Raw genomic sequence first — 21,251 nt, forward strand, 5'->3', positions numbered from 1 at the left:
ATTGTTGTTGGACTTAACGTTAGCTTTGCTGCAAAAGCAAAGACGTATGTTGACGTATATACTGATGTAATGACGGGCTCCATGGTGACTCTGAATCAGCACCAGCACCAGCATCTAATTTGTGTTGTGTTGGTCAAAAAGTTTACCAGTGGTATTTCTTTAAAACTTAATAATCACATCTCTCTCACAGCTGTTATGATGGACAACGGTTTATCTGTCTACCTCTCTGGTTAAGGTACTGGTTCCCGGATACAGTGTTTGAGTTTGGCAGCGGCTGCAACAGCAACTGTTCACATTTTTGAAAGTGGACCTGTAAAAAGAAAAGATGATGGAGCAGCCACAAAAACTGCTAGCAAACAATGTTAGACACTATAAACACAGTTTACCTGTCTCTTTCTTTTCCTCTTTTTTAACAATTGAGTGTAGTGGTTTGTTTACTCTCTCTTTCCGTTTCCGATTTTATTGCAGTTTGTCAAACGTGTGTCTATTGTGCAAGTGTGAGAGAAACACATATGTGAATGTCTCCATACAGAAACTACATACGTTTGTGTATGTGCACACAGAATCCTAATTCTGCCTCAAGAAGTTTCTGCATTACTTGATGCGTGTGGAAATTCTCCAAATCCGACTTTAAACACATCGTCACATCGTTTTGAGCCTTTGGTCAGACTAAAACAGAGCGTTTCAAAACTTTTAGTCTCATACAGGAATAGTATTTATTGCAGTAGTCCAGTGGAAATGTTGTATATGATTAATTATACCTAATTAGTACAGTTTGCATGTTCACTGCTGCTCCAAAAATGTATTTTTGTCTCCATTCATTACATTTTAACTTAACCTATGAGATCATTTCGCTTCAGGCAGGCACCAGGGAAAGGTTTTGTAGCTGAAACTCAGCTCTACTGTGTTTTGATCATGCTCTATATATTTTTATTGTGTTTGAAAGGAGGAACTTTCCACAGGGTCTTTATTGTCTATAGTTAGCAGATTTAAAACTGCTGTGTAACTTTAAATTAACCTGCACGACACTGCACTGCATTGTCATCACATGAACTATAGATAAACAAGCTATCTCATGTCCCCCACAGATGGTACCAATACTTTTTCACCCTCAGTATTTTTACGAGAGGTGGCGGTGTTCCAACACATGACAGCAGCTCTCAATTAGTCGAGAAATATGCTTCAAAATCAGGATTCAAGTCACTGCCAAGTCCAATAAATCTACAGGAATCTGCCTAAATGACACTGGTGCAGGGAAAAGAAAAATAACTGGAGTTTCATATAACGTGCAAACATCAGCCACCGTAAAGCTCCAAATGGCAACATCCATGGCTCTCTTTAAAAAATGTGAAAACATTGTAAAATGCATCAAGACGCAGTTTATCTAATGACAGCTGGATTTTTGGGGACTGGGATGATCCTCAACTTTTCCATGTGCATGATTTTTCTACTTGAAGCGTTCAGACTTGATACTTAGAATTTCAGGGTGAAACACATTAACAATTCATATCCATATACGCATTTGCAGTATTGAAGACCTAACATAAATATCCATATCAACACAATAATGTAATTATCTCAATCTGATAGCTTGGAGTTAGTTCTCCGGCCTTCATCTAAACCTTGTTTTTGCAGCTCTTAAGGTGAAACCAAGCTGATCTCTGCAGATAAAAAGATTTAGTGGTTTCCATCTGATCCTAAAGTAGCAGCTGTTGGTCCAGTTTGAACTGAAGCTTTGATGTGTTTTTCACATGCACTGATTATCCTGATGGAGAGCAGAGTTTTTCTCATGGTTAAAATGTATGAATCATAAAAACAAAGTGCACAGCATCAGCATGGCTTTCCAGTGAGAAAATTCTGAGTGAATGTGTGCATGTGTGGGAGATGGGTGTTGCTTATCTCAGCAGCTAAACCAGCTAACCCCACAGTCACAAGTTTTAAATTGTATTTATGACGTTTATTATACTTGGACATGCAAATAACATAATAGGTGAACATGCATGTACAAAGATTAATGCTTTAGTTCCTACGTCAACTTGATAAATCTGAGCATAACAACATGCCTTATTAGCAAAGTACATAAAACCTAACCGCTCTATTTCCAAAACATCTGACGGTAGAGGGGCTCTGTAGATAAGTGTGCCAGTGAGGACACGTGAATATTATTAGAGATGTTCTGAGCTAATCGTAGGGATCATATTGGCTAGAACAAAAACAAGAATGAAATTTTATTGTATTTTCTTTACATCAGCATGCTGATGATACTGCACTGCTCTCTAGTAACGCATTGTGCTCCATTTGCAAGAGAAGAAATATGTACAGATACACTGGCGATGGACTGTTCTGATCCCCTGAGGTTAACATCTCCCCTCTTTTATTAGGATAAAGGTGTTTACAAAATATTAAACTGGCAGCTCTAGTCTAGCAGCAACAGCATATTAGTCACTGTCAATTAACATAATTTTTGTGCGTAATTTAATGTCAGATCAATACAAAACCAGGCTGTTGCGTTGGTTGTGTGGTTTCTGCAAGTCAGAGTCTGTATTTAGCCAAATATTGTTTGTCCAGTAAATCTGCAGTCTACTGCTAGATGCAGTAGACTGAACATCAATCCAAGTTTTGTTTCACTTCTGTGACATAACTGCAGCAAACATACTCAAATAGCCAAACAGCCTTGTTGTGCTGCAGAAAATACAAGAAAAAAAATACTATTTGTTTGTACCTACTACTGAATTTATATTTGTTTATAGAGACAGTGGCCTCAGAGGTTTAATTCAGGTTGACATGGGCCTTTAAAGTCAAAATAAGAAACTCAATGACTTGCAAAATAATGACTTTGTCCCACGGTTTGAACAGATACAGTTTCAGACTGTAAGTGTTCCTGCAAATCAGAATTCATGCTTAGTGAAGCTCGGTGAGTTGAAAAAATATTCCTGTTTGTTCCAGGTGAGTAAGAGTGTAACATAACACAACACTGATGTGAAAATGTTAAATTGGCTTCATACAACATTATGGTTGAATGAAGGCAATTTAGGTGTTTTTCTTTGTCTGCAAAATATTTCCTGTGTTTTAGAAGATTAAATAGCAGCACATTAATCCCTTTAAAAACGGGCCACGGTTTCTTTTTTCTGTTTTTCTTATTGTCAACAAATCTAAAACCCTGTCAATATGTTGAAGTTTCTCTGTCCTGTCGGTCCACCCAAAGCTCACGGACTCTTGAAAAACAGAAAAAGATCATGAGATACGATCAAAAGCACCAGAACACCTACCAAATGATTTAGACCTTTCATGCGACTTACTAACTACAAGAAAAATAACACCAGATCCTTTTTCTTTAAGAAACTTCATTAAAGCATTGAACGGCAGTTTGGCATTGCACAGTCCGCTCATAAAAAAGGTCACAGGTTTGATCCCTGCCTCTGCTAATGTGTCCAACAACCACCATGTGTCCGTGAGCTTAACACTGAGCCATTATTGCAGAACTGGGTGTATAAATCTCCGTCATGGACAAAAGAAAGTCAACTTGCTTTTCACAGCAACAGCAGCTATAAAACTCTGAGATGTGATATTTAAGTTTGAGCTGTAACATCTGACATACGTTCAGATTCATATCTGGCCTCTGACTCACGTATACCTCAGATCACAGGGATACTCTGCCGCCATCCTTAACGAACGGCTTAAATCAAATCGTATGCTTCCTGCCATTACAATACCTCCTGTTTAAAGTGAAACACTGGCCCTGAACAAAGTATAGCCTAATTTCGCTGCCCGAGAAATCCATTTTTCATACAGCTGGTTGTAGGTTTGTGTCAGCCGCACTTCTCAAAACAAAGGCCACATGTGTCCATTTAATGCAAACCAGACACATGGATGGAAGCGACCAGGCTCCAGCTGCAGGCCTCCTCCAACTAGCTGGGTGGAGATGTATGAAAAATGACCCTAGAGTGGGTTAGGGGGGCACAGTGGGGGTTATTAGTGGGTTTGAAGACATTAACCCCCCTTCTCTCTTTTTGCCGTGACCCTGGCTGACCCCTGGCAGGCCTCGCCACAACAAAACAACCAAATGGTTGAAAGGACGAAAGATGAAAACAGAGGCGGAAAAGTGAACTGCTGCTGGTGCTAATCTTGGTTTTCCTTTAAAGACGTCATGCCTCAGCGTCCTCTGCGGTCAAATAATGAGTTTTCCTATTTTTAATTTACATCAATTTGCTGCAGTTTGATGTCGCGTGTGTGCACGAGCTTTGATTGCTAGCGTGGCTTATGAAAGCAGTTTTACTTCAAAGTTGTAGCGTTACAGATAAAAAAACCTGGAGCTGATCCAGGATTCTCACACAGCTGAAGCAAATGTCGTAAATAAATGTTTCATCTAGGGATTTGCAAAGGTGTACTGGCTCTGCATGCAGCATAATTTATCATTTAACTAGTTTTAACAAGTTTTCCTGCAGAACCAAAATTTCTACAACAACAAACAAGTGAGGAAAACAAGTATTTGGCAAAACAATCCCTACTCCGGGTCCCATTTAACCACATCATGTCATCTTCATCAGCGATCAGCATTTACGTCATTTTTAGGAGACTGGACTGCTTGGAGACGATTCTGTTGATAATTCAGTAGCATTTAAGAGTTTAGCTGTAGCACAGTTATCTGCCAGGACTGTTAACGGACCTCAAGCTGGAACTGTTTTGTCAGTTAATTTCTTATATGCTCTTTCATTTCATGTAAGGCAAGTCAGATGCACTTTCAGATCAACAAATGTTTAAATGATGACATAACGCATCACCTTTCCAAAATCCATGTGCTTGTCAACATATTATAGGTTATGAAAATAAGCATGATCATGCAACTTCGTAGCCTTTACGTCATTCATTTAGAAACTGATTCCAGAACGATCACATCTGTTTTTCAGTTTGAAAAACAGATGTGATCAGTGACAGACAGTTGTACGACTGATTTATCTGTTCACTGTATCACACAGTATAAACCCATTCATTCATATTTTGTGATTAGCACACAGCCGAAATTTTTTCCTTTCCCAGATGTCCCCATGTGAGCAGAAGCCTGACAACAATCTTCAACACTTTTGAACACAGTCATAACCCTGATGTTTATTTGTAAGGTAAGTTTATATATGATGAGCATAAGCGATAATGAGTGCAGTTAAAGAGGCACAGTCATGGTAGAGGTGGTAATTCAAGCATAAAAAGACAATATAAGACAAATACTTAGTAGTAGTAGTACAAAACACTGTGGCCACAGTCAGACTTTCTACACTGTTTTTTGTGAGTTTAGGTTTGAACCAAATGGAACAAAATAAAAGACGATGAATACTGGTGACCGTAACCATCATGAACAAAACTACATTTTAACTTTACATTTTCTAAACAAAAAGTTTACTTAGCATTGGAAGGTTAGTAAAGATGTAGTATATCACATTTTATGAGCCTTTTGTATTTTCTGTATGTAAAATTTTAATGTAATGGAGCTTGAGAATGGCGCCTGTTGTGTGGCAGCCAGTCGCAGCAGCTCCTCTCTTTGTGTGATGTTTTTTTTAGTTTTGTCGTCTTCGTCCAACTCGTGTTGTGAGGTGACGCGCAGAATTGCACTTACTGGGATCTTTTGGTGAACTGGTCAGGAGGCAAAAGCTATTAGCCCTGCAGAACAAAGGTCTGATCCCAGTAAGAAGACCTGAGATCCACCTGGAGCTGAGGAGGTGGCTCTACTGTCTATTCAGTGCTGTTGTTTCTTAAATTTGAATTTACCTTACAGTAAACTACTGTCAAAATCTACTGTATTTTGTTTTACAGTAGTTTTACTGTGCAGTAAAATACATCCACTACTGGATAATTGTTGCCAGTAGTTTACTGCTAATTTGACAATAAACACCTTACAGTGCTTCATTCTACATTACCTAATGTTATATCAAAACCACCTTACTGTGGTGGAAGAAATAAAATTTTTACTGCAACAACAGTAAAATTATACTTTTTATGCAGGTTGGGTCATTTTAGATTAGTGGGTTTGATATTATTGGATTATAATAACTGATGCATAAATGTTTGTGTAGGTTTAACACTGCAACTGGTAACAATGGAGCTTATTTTGTGTACACTGTTTTAATGATTATGTGCTTTGGATCTGATAATTAGAATTTTTTTTTATATTTTATATATATCTGTGTATTATGTGAATTTCACAACAGCAATCAATAAATTCCTGTTATTATACTGAAGAGTAACTAACTCAAAATGTATCAGAGTAAAAATACAATACCTAAATGAAAAGTAGAAAGTGGCACAAAATGGAAATAGCTCCAAACTGTACTTCGTTACAGTACTTTAGAATGTACTTAGTTACTTTCCCCCACTGTCACTATAGTTCTATATAAATGTTTTTTTTTACTCTTTGCCAAAGTCAAACTAAAGTTTATTCAGCCATGAAACTGCATATGATACTACTTTACTTTACTGTACAGTAGAGCTCAGTGAATATAAGTTCCCTTGCACAGAACTTTCTTTGTAATCTACTACTGCGCCTGATTGTTTTCTACTTCCCTGTTTTGACTCGGAGGTGTTGCATAAATATTGTAAATCTTCCTATAAGCTTTTAACATAATATTATTCCAGCGTTAGATTCAGGACATTGTTCCAAAACACTGAGTCAGTCAGTTTGATTAATTGACCCAGCTGGCGTCTCTCTGTTGTGTCCTTGCAGCTCCAGTTAACTGCATTCCTGATGGAGGTGAAACTGTCTGACAATCGTCTCTGTGTTGTCTCCAGAGTAAACAGGAGAATATTTCACCACCAGGTGAAACGTCTACTACATGGACTTAAATGTGAACTGATATGAACCTAAAGCACTGATGGGAAACCCAGGTATTTACTGACCTCTCTTGCTGTTGATGGGAACTGCACCAACATGGACACTCTTCCTTTAAATACACACAGTATGAATTTAAAATTGCATTGACACGTTTTCCCAGAGATGCTGTTCACCTCAGAACTGATGACGTCTTCAGACATGTAGTTTCCATCAATCAGCATTTTTGTTATAACTATGACTTAGATGATTGAGAATCTTTCAATATGTTAAGTGGTGAGTAACTAAGCACATTTACTGTACTGTAATTAAGTTCAATTTGTACCTGTACCTGTACTTTACTGCAGTATTTTTATAGTATTTAATAATGGAGTACTAGTTTGTTCATACTTGCAAATGAGTAAGAAATATAAAGTGGTACTTCTAGTTGTAGTGGAGTATTTTTTAGTTACTTGCACCTTTACTTAAGTTTTGAGTTTAGGAGATTAGTAAAAGACATTAGTCCTTTATTTACATGTTCTTCCTGTTTACACATCCAACATGTAGTTTTCACGGGGGCTACTTGGTGCAATATGTTTTTATTTAGGGTATTATTACCTTGTGTCATATGTTGAAGTGTCCTTGGGCAAGACACTCAACCCCAAATTCCCACTGGGGTCAGACCTGCTGCAGGGCAACTTTGCAAACTGGTGTGTGTTTGTGTGAATGTGTGAACAGTGGAAAACACTTTAACTACAAATAAGGTGGAAAAGCACAGTATCAGTGTCTTTCTTTATCCGCCATACATAGGTGTAGAGTAATATATTTTACTTTCTTGAACACTGTAAACAGAAGCATTTTTCCATGTTTTGTCGCCTCAATCTAGGTCAGCATTACTTTCACGTGTATCTGTGATAGAACCCGACAGGAATTGATCTGTACCCGTGCAAAAGGTGAATAAAGAAACTTCGTTAAATGGTTTATAGTGTGAGGACAGGCTATATGCCTATAAGTGCATTAAGAGAAAATGATCCCAATATTAGATAACAAATGCATAATGAACAAATAAAAACAAGAATTACACGTGTAATGAGGTCACATTAAGGTCATCACCGAGGTTACGTTCAGGATGGTTGATATGTTCTCTTTGAGTGTTTTGAACCAAGAAAAACCTCCAAACCTTGACACATCAGACGACACTCAGGCAGGCGACAGACCAAAGAGAGGTGCTGCTGAGCCACAACAGCAGGACCACACAGAAGAAGAAAGGTAAATTCAGACAGCAGAGAACCCAGAGGAAGGTGGAGACCTGCAGCAGCAAGATGAAGCAGATGATAACAACCATAGTTTCCACACCTCCAGACCTCCATTGCTGCACCAGCATGACTCAAGGTTGAGGAGATTCATGATCTCTCTCAGGACCAGCAGGAGGGCAGCGCTGCACAGCTTCACATCAGCCCATCCAAACACAGTAGCTGGGGCCCAGTCACGTGTTCTCCTCCCAGAACGTCATATTTTCATTTTTGAAAACTAGAATTTTCGGAGCAGTCCTTGAAGGCAGCATCTCCTAGCAACGGCTAGTTTCAACATTTCCTACAAGAAGAATTCAACAGAGGAGATATAATAATATAATAACCTTAAAAATATATAGGATAAATACTAATATGGCAGATTATGTGGTTTCCGACGACAGTGAAAAGTGTTTGTATTTGATACAAATTCAATATCTTGAGGAGCAGTTGGAGAGGTACGGCTGTGCTAACAGCTAGCATATGCTACAAACCAGTTTCCCTGTTTATGGAGAGGAGTGAGCGAAATATTGACGTCAGTTTTATTTAAACATATAATAATATGCATCGTTAAATGTTACTAGACACATGCGTTAGAAAATATAAACAATCCCGCTTTATTTATCGTCCGTTAACAGTGGCTAGAGTGATGCTACATTAGCATTAGCTGCATTTTGTGCTAAGTAGGTCAAAGTTCGAACTTATGTCACAGATAAGCTAACATTCGGTTTAGCTTAAAGTTAGCTAATTAGCTAACTGGCGAAGTTTAATACTTTAACTCATTTTTTAACACTCGCCATTGCTCTGCAAGTATTTTTTTCAGAACCATTAAAAAGCCTTAAAAGGGGTCTACCCAACATTATGATAAAATATCCATAATTCTATACGGTAAAAACACGTTAACTCGTTTTCCAAGTTGTTGGATGGTGTTTGTGAATCAAAAGAAAACATGGATGTGAAACCAAATCAATCAAATATATATATTTTTATCCAGGTGGTTCGAAGAGTTCATGGGTGTTTCTAAAAAACTATTTTCACAATAATGGCCTTGTTTTGTAGTTTGTTTCTGTAATGGTAACCTCGCCTAGCTAAACTAAAAGATGAGTTACACAAACTGGAGTCACTTAATATAGTATTGTGAGTAACAGCTAATAAAATGAACACAGAATTATATCATTATTATCATCAATATATTCTACTGCATCGTTTTGGAAAGAGTGTAGAGACAGAGGTGATATACAGTCAATCTACTATCATACATAACAAAGAAAGGCAGCAGCTCTTCACATTGGAGAAACTGCTTGAAAAACATCAGGGAATAGATCAACACAGTAGATTAGCTAATGTTAATGTTCATTTAACTGACCTCAGTTTGAGTTAAATTAAGAAAGACAAACAACTACTTGGCATGTAGTGGATCTCCTTCAGAACCTCCCTCTAACACTTTATTTCTGTGATTTCATTTCAGTCACGTTTTACTAACATAATAAAACACTGTTGTATCTTTATACAATTATTACCACAGTCTGATGCAAGTTGTAGTTAGTGAAGTTAACATTTTACATTTTTAAGATTGTACATTATAACACTTAATCTTACATGTCCTTTTTGTTTTAAAGATGTCAGGTTAAATGTGATGAGCTGGAGGAACAGAACAAGGATTTGTTGTCTCAGTGCAGTGCACTGGAGAAGGACAAGAAAGACATCACTGACTACCTGAAGCGCTCTTTGGCTGCCAAAGAAAAGAAGGTGGACGAGCTGGCTAAGAATCTGGAGAGTCAGCAGATGTCAGCCAAACACGACAGAGAGGCTCTAAATCTTCAGCACAGCCAGCAGAAGCAGAAGCTTCTGGACCAGATCAACAATTTAAACTCACAAAGTGTGACACAGGGTGAGACAGTCACAAAATGTATGTGCTTTGATAATTTTTTTTATTGTTATTAAAAGAAAAACTGAAAGGCTCAACAACTACAGGGACGTGTTTGTATTTCATTGACAGCAGACGGCAGGCTGCCAGTATGCCTTTGTTTTACATCTTAAGGAACAAGTAACAAGTAAATGTTTACAGAGTATCCTGCAGCAGAAGAAAGTGGAACTTTAATAGAGAATTTTATGTAATCAGACAATGTTTTGCCATGCTGGAAATAATTGCCTAAAGTCAGTATGACTGGCAGAAATTTCTGAAAAAACTAAACAAAAAAAAAAACACCCAGAATGCGCACGATGTTTAAAATGTGTGGTGTTTAAACAAGCATATTCTGGCGAAATCATTGTTTACTCTCCTCCCCTCAGCGGCAAAGATTGAGGATCAGAAGGATCAGTTTATTCGGATGACGCAGCAGTTGCAGTACGTGGAGTCTCTGGAGAAGCAGCTGGTCAGTCAGAAGGAAGAGCACAAAGCTGCCATCGACAACCTGCAGATGGAAACCACACTGGAGAGGGCAAAGTAATGTTTAAACTTTATAACTGTGGCGAAGGGCAAAGCATATTCACAAAGTGATAACTTTGCAGACTCTATGCCTTAGCCTGTGTCTGCAGAAATGTAACTATGTGTCACGGTAATGCTGCATCAGCTCAGTTTAAGCATAGTTTGACTTGCCATTGTACATTAACTTATGGCACAGGCTCTGTGTAGGTATAGATTCAATTCAAAAGCATAAAACAAGCTTTAGATCTCAAATGTTCAAATCAGAGGGCATATTAACCAGAAGCCTGCACTCACATGCTCTTCCACTGACCTATACCACCATCAAACAATGCTTTCACCTAAACCTTTGTCCCTGTCCTTCAACATCAGGGTTATTGAGTATATGCAAAACACAGTGAATGACTCGGTCAAAATGAAGATTTCAGAGATTCTTCAAAATGAGAGAGCTCAACACAGCAAGCGTGAGGGGCAGATCCAGTTCTTGCACCGTGAGACCACACGTCTGCAGGAGGAGAAAGAAGCCCTACGAGATGGAGAGAGGGATCTTTGCATTAAGAAGAAGATGCTAAAGAAAGACCTTAAGAAGACTGAGCAGGAGAGTATGGCTTACAAGGAGGTAAGAGGACAGAGGTGATAAGAAAGCAGTACAGGGGGCATCCGGATTTGAACCGGAGACCTCTTGATCTGCAGTCAAATGCTCTACCACTGAGCTATACCCCCACACTGAAGGTTTATATCAGTGACTATTGACCTGTGACCTGTGATCTGTTCACCCACTCCACTTCACCACTCAAATCACACCCATAAACTAAACATATACTACTACAACTTAAACTGTAGCTTTACATCCCAAAGAAAGAAAGACCAACAAGTCACAATGGCAGATTTTTGATTGAAAAGAGCATTCTGGATCTGGCATGCTTCAGGCTCAGTCTTAGTGGTACCAGAGTGACCCTCTCTATCCAAAGATCTGCTTGTTCCCTCTCTGCAATGTTCATGAGCTCTGCCATTGATAAGTTATTTAAACTTCAAATTGATTTTACAGTGAAAGAATAAGATTGACTTAGGGGGCATCCGGATTTGAACCGGAGACCTCTTGATCTGCAGTCAAATGCTCTACCACTGAGCTATACCCCCTTATACCTTCCCCCGTGAATGTAAGCTTTCAATTGTGTCATATGTCTGCATTGGCCCGGCTGAACAATTTACTATAATTGTGTTTGTTCCTGTATTCCCAAAATAAAGAAAACAATGCGTTGTCACTTCATAAGTCAGAGACTTAGAATCAAAGTTAACTGTTGCGCAAGAGACTCGCTTGTATGTGTTTGATTTTATTGCCAGACTTTTTTGTAGAGCAACTAATTCCTATGGCACACTGCTATGTAATGGCATTCTGTAAGTAAGTGAAGAGCACGATGCTAAACATTGTGTTTTGTTTGAATATTACAGCTTTTCTTACAAAGAAGCTTGTATGATGTCATTTAGACCAAGATGTTTTTCTGGACTTTAAAGTGATAGGAACCCTGAAAGGGGGCATCCGGATTTGAACCGGAGACCTCTTGATCTGCAGTCAAATGCTCTACCACTGAGCTATACCCCCACAGCATAACAATCCCATGTGCTGTGTTTTGAGAGAGGACTGTTGGATTTGTGCTTCAGTGGGTCTCAATAAAGAACATTTCATATAGACATATTTCCTCTTCAGTAGCATTTACAAGTGACCACTATAAGGTAACAAATTTTCTCTAAGCTAAGGTAACAATTGATCTCAAGAGGGAAATTCAGCTGCTACAGCAGTTAAAATTACATAAAAAATGAAATACCAAACATCAGAACAGAGTAAATGCACTTGTTTACACCAATTAAAATAAAAATTTTATTTTTTTATTTTATTAAATTGTTAGAAACAATTAATTTTGACATTTAACATTATATAACTGAATAAAACTTTGAATTGGTCAGTATGATTACACCAGACTCTTTACAACTCAATTCAGATTGCCCAGTTAGTGTCATATCATAGTACCATATCTGCACCTTTTACAAACTTTCCTAGTCCGTCTTTTGTAAACAAAAGCATCTTCTCATCTTACGTTCTTCAGGATGTAGAACAGCTGTCAGACAACTGCAAACAGCTGAAGGTGGAGCTAAAGGACTGTCGCATCACTCAGCAGCACATAGTGGCTCATATAGAAGTTCTCAGGTAAATGTTGCATCACTACTTACTGGCAATTACTCAGAATCAGACTCATCTTCATTGTTGTGTAAGATGTCATGATTTACTATTTTGTAATTTCAGCAGTGACAACAGCATAAGTCTGATTCAGGGGGCATCCGGATTTGAACCGGAGACCTCTTGATCTGCAGTCAAATGCTCTACCCCTGAGCTATACCCCCTCTGTCTATCTTCTCTAGATACAGAGATCAGAGTTCTTATGCTAAGACCCTCTTGTAACTTTTCTTATGAAAATAAACAGCATTTGGCATTTTTACTATGACTATTGGCTATATAAAGCTAGGGATAGATCATCACAGATGATTTTGTGTTTGTTGTGTTATCAGACAGCGTCTGGACCTAGTGGTCAAGGAGTGTCGTGAAAAAGCAGGTGAAGTGGACCAGCTAGTGGCGGAAATCCAGATGGAGAGGAACCGGCAGAGGCAGCTGGAGCGTGTCATGCAGGAGGCAGCTATCATTCTCAGACACATCCTAACGGTAAAAACACATTCAAGCACTTGTTTTCCAGCTGTCCCTGCCCTACTTTATGTCCCTATAATAGGAATATATCTCCATGTTTGTATGTTTTATGGTTATAATGGAGGATGTGAGGTCTCAGGTTTGTGGAATGTGAAGTTTGTTATTTATTATTTCTTAGTTACTGAAGCTCTAATTTTGTGTTCTCTGTCTTCTGCAGGACTTGGACAAGGTGTATGAGACACAGTGGAAGGTACAGAGGCTGTTGGAGATCCTGGAGAGCAAAGCCCCTCAGGGAACACCCACAGACCTCCAGCCTTAAACCAGTGAGGTACTCGAATAACTTTCCATTGGATTTTAGAAATGAATAAATCAATTCCAAATCATAATTATAGTGTTTCTGTTTTTTGAGAGTAGTTGTTTATATGTATAATTTGTTGGTACTATAAGTGTTATCTCTCCGTCAGTAATGTTTGTGGCAAGAAGACATCAGGCTCCTCAGCTGACTTATTCAGGGGCAGAAGCCCCCGCCTCTGCAGGGTACTGAACAAACCAAACCAAACTCAGCCAAGAGTAAGAAAGATCAGTCCTTTTCAAAGCCCTGTTTAAAAATAAAAGTATATGTCACTTCAGTCCTGCTTCAGTTGTGACTACTGGTCTGTCTGTGTAGATTTGAACTTTTATAGCTGATGCAGTCGTTTGCAACCATGCTCAAATTACAGTGTTACAGATGTTCTTCATAATCTTAAAGAAAAATAGTTTTAAACAGGCAGGGAGACCCTGATGGTTTATACTGTATTGGATAAGTTTATGCCTCAGTATCAGAGCACCTACTTAAGTTGTTTTTTTGTCTGTTGTTGATTTTTGTACAGATTTGTGTGATTTATTGACCAATAGTTTTTAATTACTTGAGTGAAGTTTACAAAAAGTAAGAGTAGCCAATGAAGCATCAGGGAATAGATGCCTATCAGTTTCCATAACAAATTCTAATTTAATAAAAATATATGTAAAGTCATTTAAAAAGGAAAGTCAGACATTCTCACATTTGTACTTATTTAAAACATTTTTATAAACTAAAACTAAACTGGAGCCAGAAAAAAATCAACTTTTGTTAATTTCAAAAAATGTATTGCAAAAATTGTTTGTTTGTTGCAATTCACTTCGCTACTAGATTCTATAATCTAATAATATTAAGTACACATGGACACATGCTAGTTTTTACATAATCAAAGTTTATGTAACTGGAGGTACAATTCACATTAAGATAACAAAAAATAAATTAATATTTAACAAAGCTTCATCCATTGACTGTTATGTTAACCTTGTCCTATTTTCACTAATGTTTGATTGCTACTGTGAACTCATTAAAAAGAGGACACAGAACCACAGATTAGAGGCACAAAAGGCTGATAATCCCTGCAGTGTTTACAAAATGTTGAGCAAAATCATGGACAAAGGTGAAAGTGCTAAACCCTGACAGTCTGCTTACTTTGAACTGTCTGCACCTTTAAAAACTAATGAGCCTTACACCGAGGAGAGGCGGAGTTCGGGGCAGGCAGAGCCTCATAGGCGCGGCAGGAGACGATTAAAAACACGGTGGAACAAAGCATTTGCAGCCTTCACAGTCTGATACTATGGAGCTCTATCTTGACCTGTTCTCCCAGCCCTGCCGCTCTGTCTTTCTGTTTGCCAAAGCTGTCGGGATTCCCTTTGAATTCAAGCATGTTGACCTAGCTGAAGGTAATCAAACACCACTAGACAGACACATAAACTTTTGGAATTCAGGCAAAACTAATATGTGCACATTTATTAGAGAGTTTAGGCTTTTAACTCTACTATTATTTTAAAGCAAAGTAGTTCATTTTGTGCTTTTAGAAATGTACAGGAAGTTACCAGATGTTTGTAGACTTTGCATAGCTGAATTACTTTTAACTTAATTGGTTGCATGAACTGCAGCTTCAGAAATCTGCATTGTAATGTTTCTAGCCATTTTTCCTGCTTGTTTCTGAGTTACAGCTCTGTAAACATATTTTGCAGGAATTGAGATTTGAACATCCTGCAAACTTTGAACTTGGTCTGTAAGAATCATTGTTAGAGAAAAATCCTTCTAAGTGCTATCACTTTTCACATTAAACCCAAAAAGGTAATAAATAAATAAAATAATAATAATAAAAGTTCATCCAGCCAGTGAGGATTAAAGTCTACGTTAACCCCTAGATAGCTGATTTATAAAGCAAATAGTGGGTGTGATGTCACATGTCAGAGGTCAAAGCTCCACAAAGGCGTGCTGGGGAAAGAAAATAAACCAGATAAAAGTATTTAAAAGCAGATAATAAAAAACACCATCAGACGTTTAATTATTATTTGTTTCTTTTTCATCAAAAGTTGAAATAATTTTTTCTAATAACCTAAAAACGCACACAAATTGACAATAAATACTTTCTACTAAATTCTTCCTACTACATTACTACTTTCATGTTAACAGATCTGTGATTGTCGTTTTTTTTTTTTTGTACAGGACATCACTACAGTGAGGAGTTTGGAAAAATCAGCATAATCAGGAAAGTTCCTGTCATGAAGGATGGAAGCTTCATTCTGACAGAAAGGTACTGTGATATAGGTTTAGGATTAACGTCCTTAAATTGACACAATATTAAAATAATATTTATAGGTTAATGCTGACATTAAAGCAGTAGAGTTGATTTAAGTAATGGTGTAAACCTGCAAGGAAAAGGTTGTGGAAATTCTTAAAAGCTTGCTATCACAGTGTTAAAGATAATTTTATCAAATCACATTTTCTCACGTAAACTCTTACTCGATCTAATCATGTACATAGTCCTGGTATTATCTTCTGCACTATTTCAGTCTCTAAATGAGGTACCCACCTACATGTCGTTACATTTAACAACTTATCAGCAATGTTTTGTACAGCCTGCTCATCTGTCTGTAACAAGCTACAATAAATTGGTGCACTGAATTACAAATGTGAAATCTTATTCAGCCTTTTAAAAAATAATAATGAATGGGGTAGCTGGGGGCGGTCAGCTCTCAAAATGTGACTATCTTCCTCTTATTCTCTCCCTGCTGTCTGTTTTGCAGTGTTGCAATCCTGAAATACATGGCACAGAAATATTCATTGTCAGTGGCAGATCACTGGTATCCAGCTGACCTGCAGCAGAGAGCTTGTGTTAATGAATATCTTGCCTGGCAGCACACAAATCTCCGATTGCATGGTTCAAAGGTCTTTCTGCTCAGGGTATGATGCTGTTACCTCACACATTTCATCACTTTTGACATGGGTTCACGTTTACATTTATGTTGTATAATAATTGATTAGTACTCTCCTTTTACTCCTTCTGATCTGTTTTTCCTGATGTGAACTTAGCAACACACACTACTGTTCAAAAGTTTGGAGTCACTTAGAAATATGCCTGTTTTCAGCTGTACCAACATCACTGCAAAAGGATAAATATACAACATATAACTAGTTGGACATACATTTTCTAAATGCATCCATCAGTTGCGGCTTTGTGCATCTTGATATTATAGTCGGGTGGATTTTGGGCAGTCTGACAGCATAAATTGTCACTACGATCTCTGGGGACTTCTATTTGGTTTTATACTCTATTATAATAATGGTTTATGCTAATATGTTAACACTAACAAGCTGACGAATCTCTTTAACATGTTAGCAAGCTACTATTTACAAATTAGCACTAATCAAAAAGTAAAACTGAGATTGAAATGCCATCCAATTAAAATATTGACTAGCAATTGGTGAAAAATTAAGGTTTCATCAACAATATTCAAATTCAGCATGCATGCTTGTACCAGATTTCAGTCCCTAAGCTCAAAATCATGTTCGAGATGGTGAAAAATAAGTTTATTAAAAATCTTAAGAACATGACTTCCACATCTGAGCAAGAAATCACAGTAAACCGATATATTATGGTAATCCACCCTTTAGTTGTCAAAATGTTGGCTAAGTGACTATTACACATCATAAAGTCAATCTGTTGGCATGGCTAAACATACGGAATACTGTACTTGTATAGAAGTAAAACAGTAAACAGAATACTGACTAAGACATCAGCAAAGTCTTACTGAACTTTCTGTCCCTGAGCAGAGTGTGTTTCCTCTCATCATGGGCTCCGAGCCCCCGAAGGAGAAGATGGATGCTGCTTTGGAGGATCTGAAGCAGTCGCTCAACCTGCTGGAGGAGAAATTCCTGCAAAATAAACCATTCATCGTTAGCAACAAAATCTCTCTGGCTGATCTGGTGGCTATAGTGGAGATCATGCAGGTAATTCTGTTTTACTACAACTATGTTACTGGTGGTAAGTGAAACGCTCTATTAGCAGAGCACTTGCTGATGACTATATGCCTATATATATATCAAAGGAAATGGTTATATGCCCTAAATGGGCATTATATGCATAACACACCAACATCTAGATTTATCTGTCACACATTTTTTTTGCTCAGTCCATCTCAGTAAAACAATAAACCTTTTTTTAAAAGCTGCAAAGTCAGCTGATAGTTCTCTTCAGGCTTATCAGTGCCATGGACAGCGGTTATTTGATCAATTTTACTATGCAAATATGAACTGTAAATGTGTATACACATTTCACTGTCAAAAATGTTTTTTCAATTAAATTTTATTTGTATAGTGCCAAATCACAACAGAAGTTATCTCAAGGCTCTTGACAGTGTAAGGTTTGAGACCTTATAAAATATAACTTGAGCAGCACTAGGCAACATTGGCAAGGAAAATCTCCCTTTAGAGGAAGAAATCTCCAGCAGAACCAGGCTCAGGGTAGTTGGCCATCTGAATTGATAGAGGAGAGGATAGAAAAAGATAAGGGGAGCCCAGTGTATCAGTAGAGTTCCCCCAGCAGACTAATCTATAGCAGCATAACTAAGAGATGGTTCAGAGTCACCTGATCCATCTCTAACTAAGCTTTATAAAAAAGGAAAGTTTCAGGTCTAGTCTTAAATGTAGAGAGGGTGTCTGCCTCCAGAACTTGAACTGGGAGCTGGTTCCACAGGAGAGGGGCTTGGTAGCTAAATGCTCTGCCTCCCATTCTACATTTCGAAACTCTAGGAACCACAAGTAAACCTGCAGTCTGAGAACGTAGAGTTCTAGATATGGAACCATGAGGTCTTTAAGATAAGATGGAGCCTGATTATTAAGTGCTTTATATGTGTGGAGAAGAATTTTAAATTCAATTCTGGATTTTACAGGGAGCCAATGGAGAGAAGCTAACGTAGGAGAAATATGATCTCTCTTGCTAATTCCAGTCAGAACTCTGGCTGCAGCATTTTGTATTAACTGGAGGCTTTTTAATGAGTTATTGGGACAAACTATTAATAATGAATTACAATAGTCCAGTCTGGAAGTAACAAATGCATGGACTAGTTTTTCAGCATCACTTTGGGACAGGATGTTCCTAATTTTAACAATGTTTCTCAGTTGAAAAAAGGCAGTTCTAGAGATTTCTTTGATGTATGAAGTGAAGGAGATATCCTGATCAAAGATAACTCAGAGATTTCCTTATAGTTACTTGAGGCCAATACTAAGTCATCAAGGGTGATAATGTGATTAGACATATTGTCTCTAAGATTTTTAGGCCCAAACTAAATAACCTTTGTCTTGTCTGGATTTAGGAGAAGGAAATTGGAGGACATCAAGGTCTTTATGTCTTTTTAAGCAGCTTGAAGTTTGATTAATTGATAGGTTTCTGATGGTTTCATAGATAAATACAGCCAGAAATGTATAGAGTGTTTCCTAATAATATTGCCTAAGGAGGACATATATAGAGTGAAAAGGATCAGTCCAAGGACAGAACCCTGTGGAAGACTCACATGCACATACTGGAATCTGTCTGATACATACGATTTAAACCATTCTAGTGCTGTTACTTTAATCCAAATGACATGTTCCAGTCTGCCTAATAAAATGTTGTGATCTATAGTGTTGAATGCAGCACTAAGAGAGTATACTATAGAGAGAAGTCCGTTGTCTGATGCTAATAGAAGATGGTTAGTGACCCTCACCAGTGCTGTTTCTGTGCTATGATGTACTCTAAATCCTGACTGGAAATCCTAATACAAGTTATTCTTGCACGTGTGATCACATAATTGCTTAGAAACTACCTTTTCAAGAATTTTAGAGATAAAGGGCAGATTGAATACTGGTCTATAATTTACTAAAACCCCTGAGTCCAGAGTAGACTTTTTGAGTAGAGGTTTGACCACAGCAACCTTTAAAGCCTGTGGTACGTAGCCTGTTAGTAAAGATAGATTGATCTGATCTAATATGGACGTGCTGATCATAGGTAAGACATCTTTGAGGAGTCTAGTCGGGATATTATTTGTTTCTATTAATGAGAAATAATATGCGGTTCTAGCTTTACGGAGGACTTTATTGTATATTATTAAACTGTCTTTCCAAGCTATGCAAGATTAATTTAAATTAGTGGAACGCCACCTCCTTTCCAGCTTATGTGATGTCTACACAATTTTGAGTAAAGCAGTGTTGAAGCAGTTTTATCAACATCTACATGGATGTTAAAGTCACCCACTGTAATTACTTTATCTGCAGCTGGAAATATGTTTTAACTACCTTAATTTATTTATGTTAAGAACTGAAAATTCAAAGCATTATGAAATATAGTAACTTAATGACTTAGTGAACTAAAATTATATATATATATTATAAATTATAATGATATGTTGAATGAAAGTGTGATTATATTTGCATTTGTATGACATATATGTGATTAAGCATATTTGTGCATTTATCCCCACAGCGGTTCCTTTCACCAACATGGATAAATTCTGGTTTAACGTTTTAATAAATAAAGTAACTGCAATTATAATTTCATGTAATGCAGTATTTTCTTATTAATGTAAACATGTATTCAGGTTGTGTTTAATGCATGTTTTGCAGCCTGTTGGAACTGGCCTGGATGTGTTTGAAGGTCGGCCAAAGCTGATCGTCTGGAGAGACCGAGTGAAGAAAGCGATTGGTGAGAAGCTGTTTGACGAAGCTCACGAGGCCATCATGAAAGTGAGCAGCCTGCCTCAGAAGATGCAGGACAAAAGCAAGCTGGAGATACTCAAACCAAAGTTTCAGAAGCTTTTCAGCTAAGGGAGTTTCTGTGCTCGAATGCAGATCATACAACTGCCACTGATGCCAAAAATCATTTGTTTTTACTGTCATGCTTTGATTTTCAGTATTCCAGAAAACTGTGCAGCTGTGCCTCACAGTGGTTTGAGATCTTTATGTTTATCTGATTGATGTAAAGAGTTTAGGTTGGATGTATTTCCAAAACCTTTCAACTGGAATAAATGTGTTTAAAACAGCTGCTGTTGAATTAATGCACACCTATGGCTAAGACACAAATATTAAAATTAGACTGATTGTTTTAATAAACAGAACTCTGTGCCAGTTGTGTAAAATTGTGAGACTTTCCTGAAATTTAATTTTAAGACCTGGATCACTTAAAATATGCCCCAGTGGAGCTGTGCAACAACTTTACTTCCAAGTCTTGTTTGTTTTGTGGAGCAGGTTTTCCCTGCAGTGTTGACACTATGGTTCTGTTACCTGCAATATGTAACAAGGACCAAAAAAAAAAACAAACAAAAAAAACCCCTCCCTGCCTCTTCTAGAGGTGTTTGTGAATAAAGTGAGTTTTTCCTCCCCACTGTTGTCTAGTACTTGCTGCAGCAGGACGCTCCACAGAAGACAGTAGATGTGACTGTGGAATAAAGAAAGATGAGGATGGACTTAAAAAAGCCGCGTCTTGACTCATGATGATGATTAAAAGAAAGAACAAAAATAACATCACTCTTTCACTGCACTGACTCTTTATAAAGATGAATGCACGTTACTTTTATTCTGTTCATAATAGTTAAGAAGCTGTTGCAGAATTTACAGTAGAAATATTTTCAGGGGAAGTCATTTATGACTCCAGCTGCCTGAGGACCGAGTGGACTTTATCTTTATTTGAATGAAACCTTTTTATGTTGAGGTCTGGTATT

General features: G+C 37.6%; 2 protein-coding genes and 4 non-coding genes across 6 annotated transcripts; 2 read left to right on the top strand and 4 right to left on the bottom strand.

Moving 5' to 3' along the window:
- Window positions 1-8,366: 8,366 nt before the first annotated feature.
- LOC113150247 (cilia- and flagella-associated protein 157-like) lies at window positions 8,367-14,029 on the top strand. The gene is made up of 8 exons (XM_026342666.1): window positions 8,367-8,543; window positions 9,705-9,976; window positions 10,378-10,531; window positions 10,883-11,129; window positions 12,616-12,716; window positions 13,076-13,226; window positions 13,426-13,536; window positions 13,673-14,029. Exons 1-7 carry the CDS (start codon window positions 8,461-8,463, stop codon window positions 13,525-13,527), a joined length of 1,110 nt encoding a protein of 369 aa, XP_026198451.1. The 5' UTR covers window positions 8,367-8,460; the 3' UTR covers window positions 13,528-13,536; window positions 13,673-14,029.
- Window positions 11,162-11,233, bottom strand: trnac-gca. Its single transcript has one exon. It is a non-coding gene; the product is annotated as a tRNA-Cys (tRNA).
- On the bottom strand, window positions 11,579-11,650 carry trnac-gca. The gene has a single exon. It is a non-coding gene; the product is annotated as a tRNA-Cys (tRNA).
- trnac-gca lies at window positions 12,042-12,113 on the bottom strand. The gene has a single exon. It is a non-coding gene; the product is annotated as a tRNA-Cys (tRNA).
- Window positions 12,839-12,910, bottom strand: trnac-gca. The gene has a single exon. It is a non-coding gene; the product is annotated as a tRNA-Cys (tRNA).
- Window positions 14,030-14,693: 664 nt separating the features above from the next.
- Window positions 14,694-20,914, top strand: gstt1a (glutathione S-transferase theta 1a). The gene is made up of 5 exons (XM_026344348.1): window positions 14,694-14,945; window positions 15,724-15,811; window positions 16,305-16,461; window positions 17,332-17,508; window positions 20,158-20,914. Exons 1-5 carry the CDS (start codon window positions 14,840-14,842, stop codon window positions 20,356-20,358), a joined length of 729 nt encoding a protein of 242 aa, XP_026200133.1. The 5' UTR covers window positions 14,694-14,839; the 3' UTR covers window positions 20,359-20,914.
- Window positions 20,915-21,251: the final 337 nt, after the last annotated feature.

This window comes from Anabas testudineus, chromosome 9 (assembly GCF_900324465.2).
Source record: "Anabas testudineus chromosome 9, fAnaTes1.2, whole genome shotgun sequence".
In the NCBI taxonomy this organism is placed as follows: Eukaryota; Metazoa; Chordata; class Actinopteri; order Anabantiformes; family Anabantidae; genus Anabas; species Anabas testudineus.

What these genes read in the sequence shown, in the direction of transcription:
- LOC113150247 (XM_026342666.1), top strand. Translation starts at nt 8,461, where the DNA reads ATGGCAGATTATGTGGTTTCCGACGACAGTGAAAAGTGTTTGTATTTG. An exon ending in CTTGAGGAGCAGTTGGAGAG is followed by an intron (nt 8,544 to 9,704) that starts GTACGGCTGTGC and finishes TTTGTTTTAAAG; the next exon opens with ATGTCAGGTTAAATGTGATG. An exon ending in CTCACAAAGTGTGACACAGG is followed by an intron (nt 9,977 to 10,377) that starts GTGAGACAGTCA and finishes TCCTCCCCTCAG; the next exon opens with CGGCAAAGATTGAGGATCAG.
- gstt1a (XM_026344348.1), top strand. Translation starts at nt 14,840, where the DNA reads ATGGAGCTCTATCTTGACCTGTTCTCCCAGCCCTGCCGCTCTGTCTTT. An exon ending in GCATGTTGACCTAGCTGAAG is followed by an intron (nt 14,946 to 15,723) that starts GTAATCAAACAC and finishes TTTTTTGTACAG; the next exon opens with GACATCACTACAGTGAGGAG. An exon ending in AGCTTCATTCTGACAGAAAG is followed by an intron (nt 15,812 to 16,304) that starts GTACTGTGATAT and finishes TCTGTTTTGCAG; the next exon opens with TGTTGCAATCCTGAAATACA.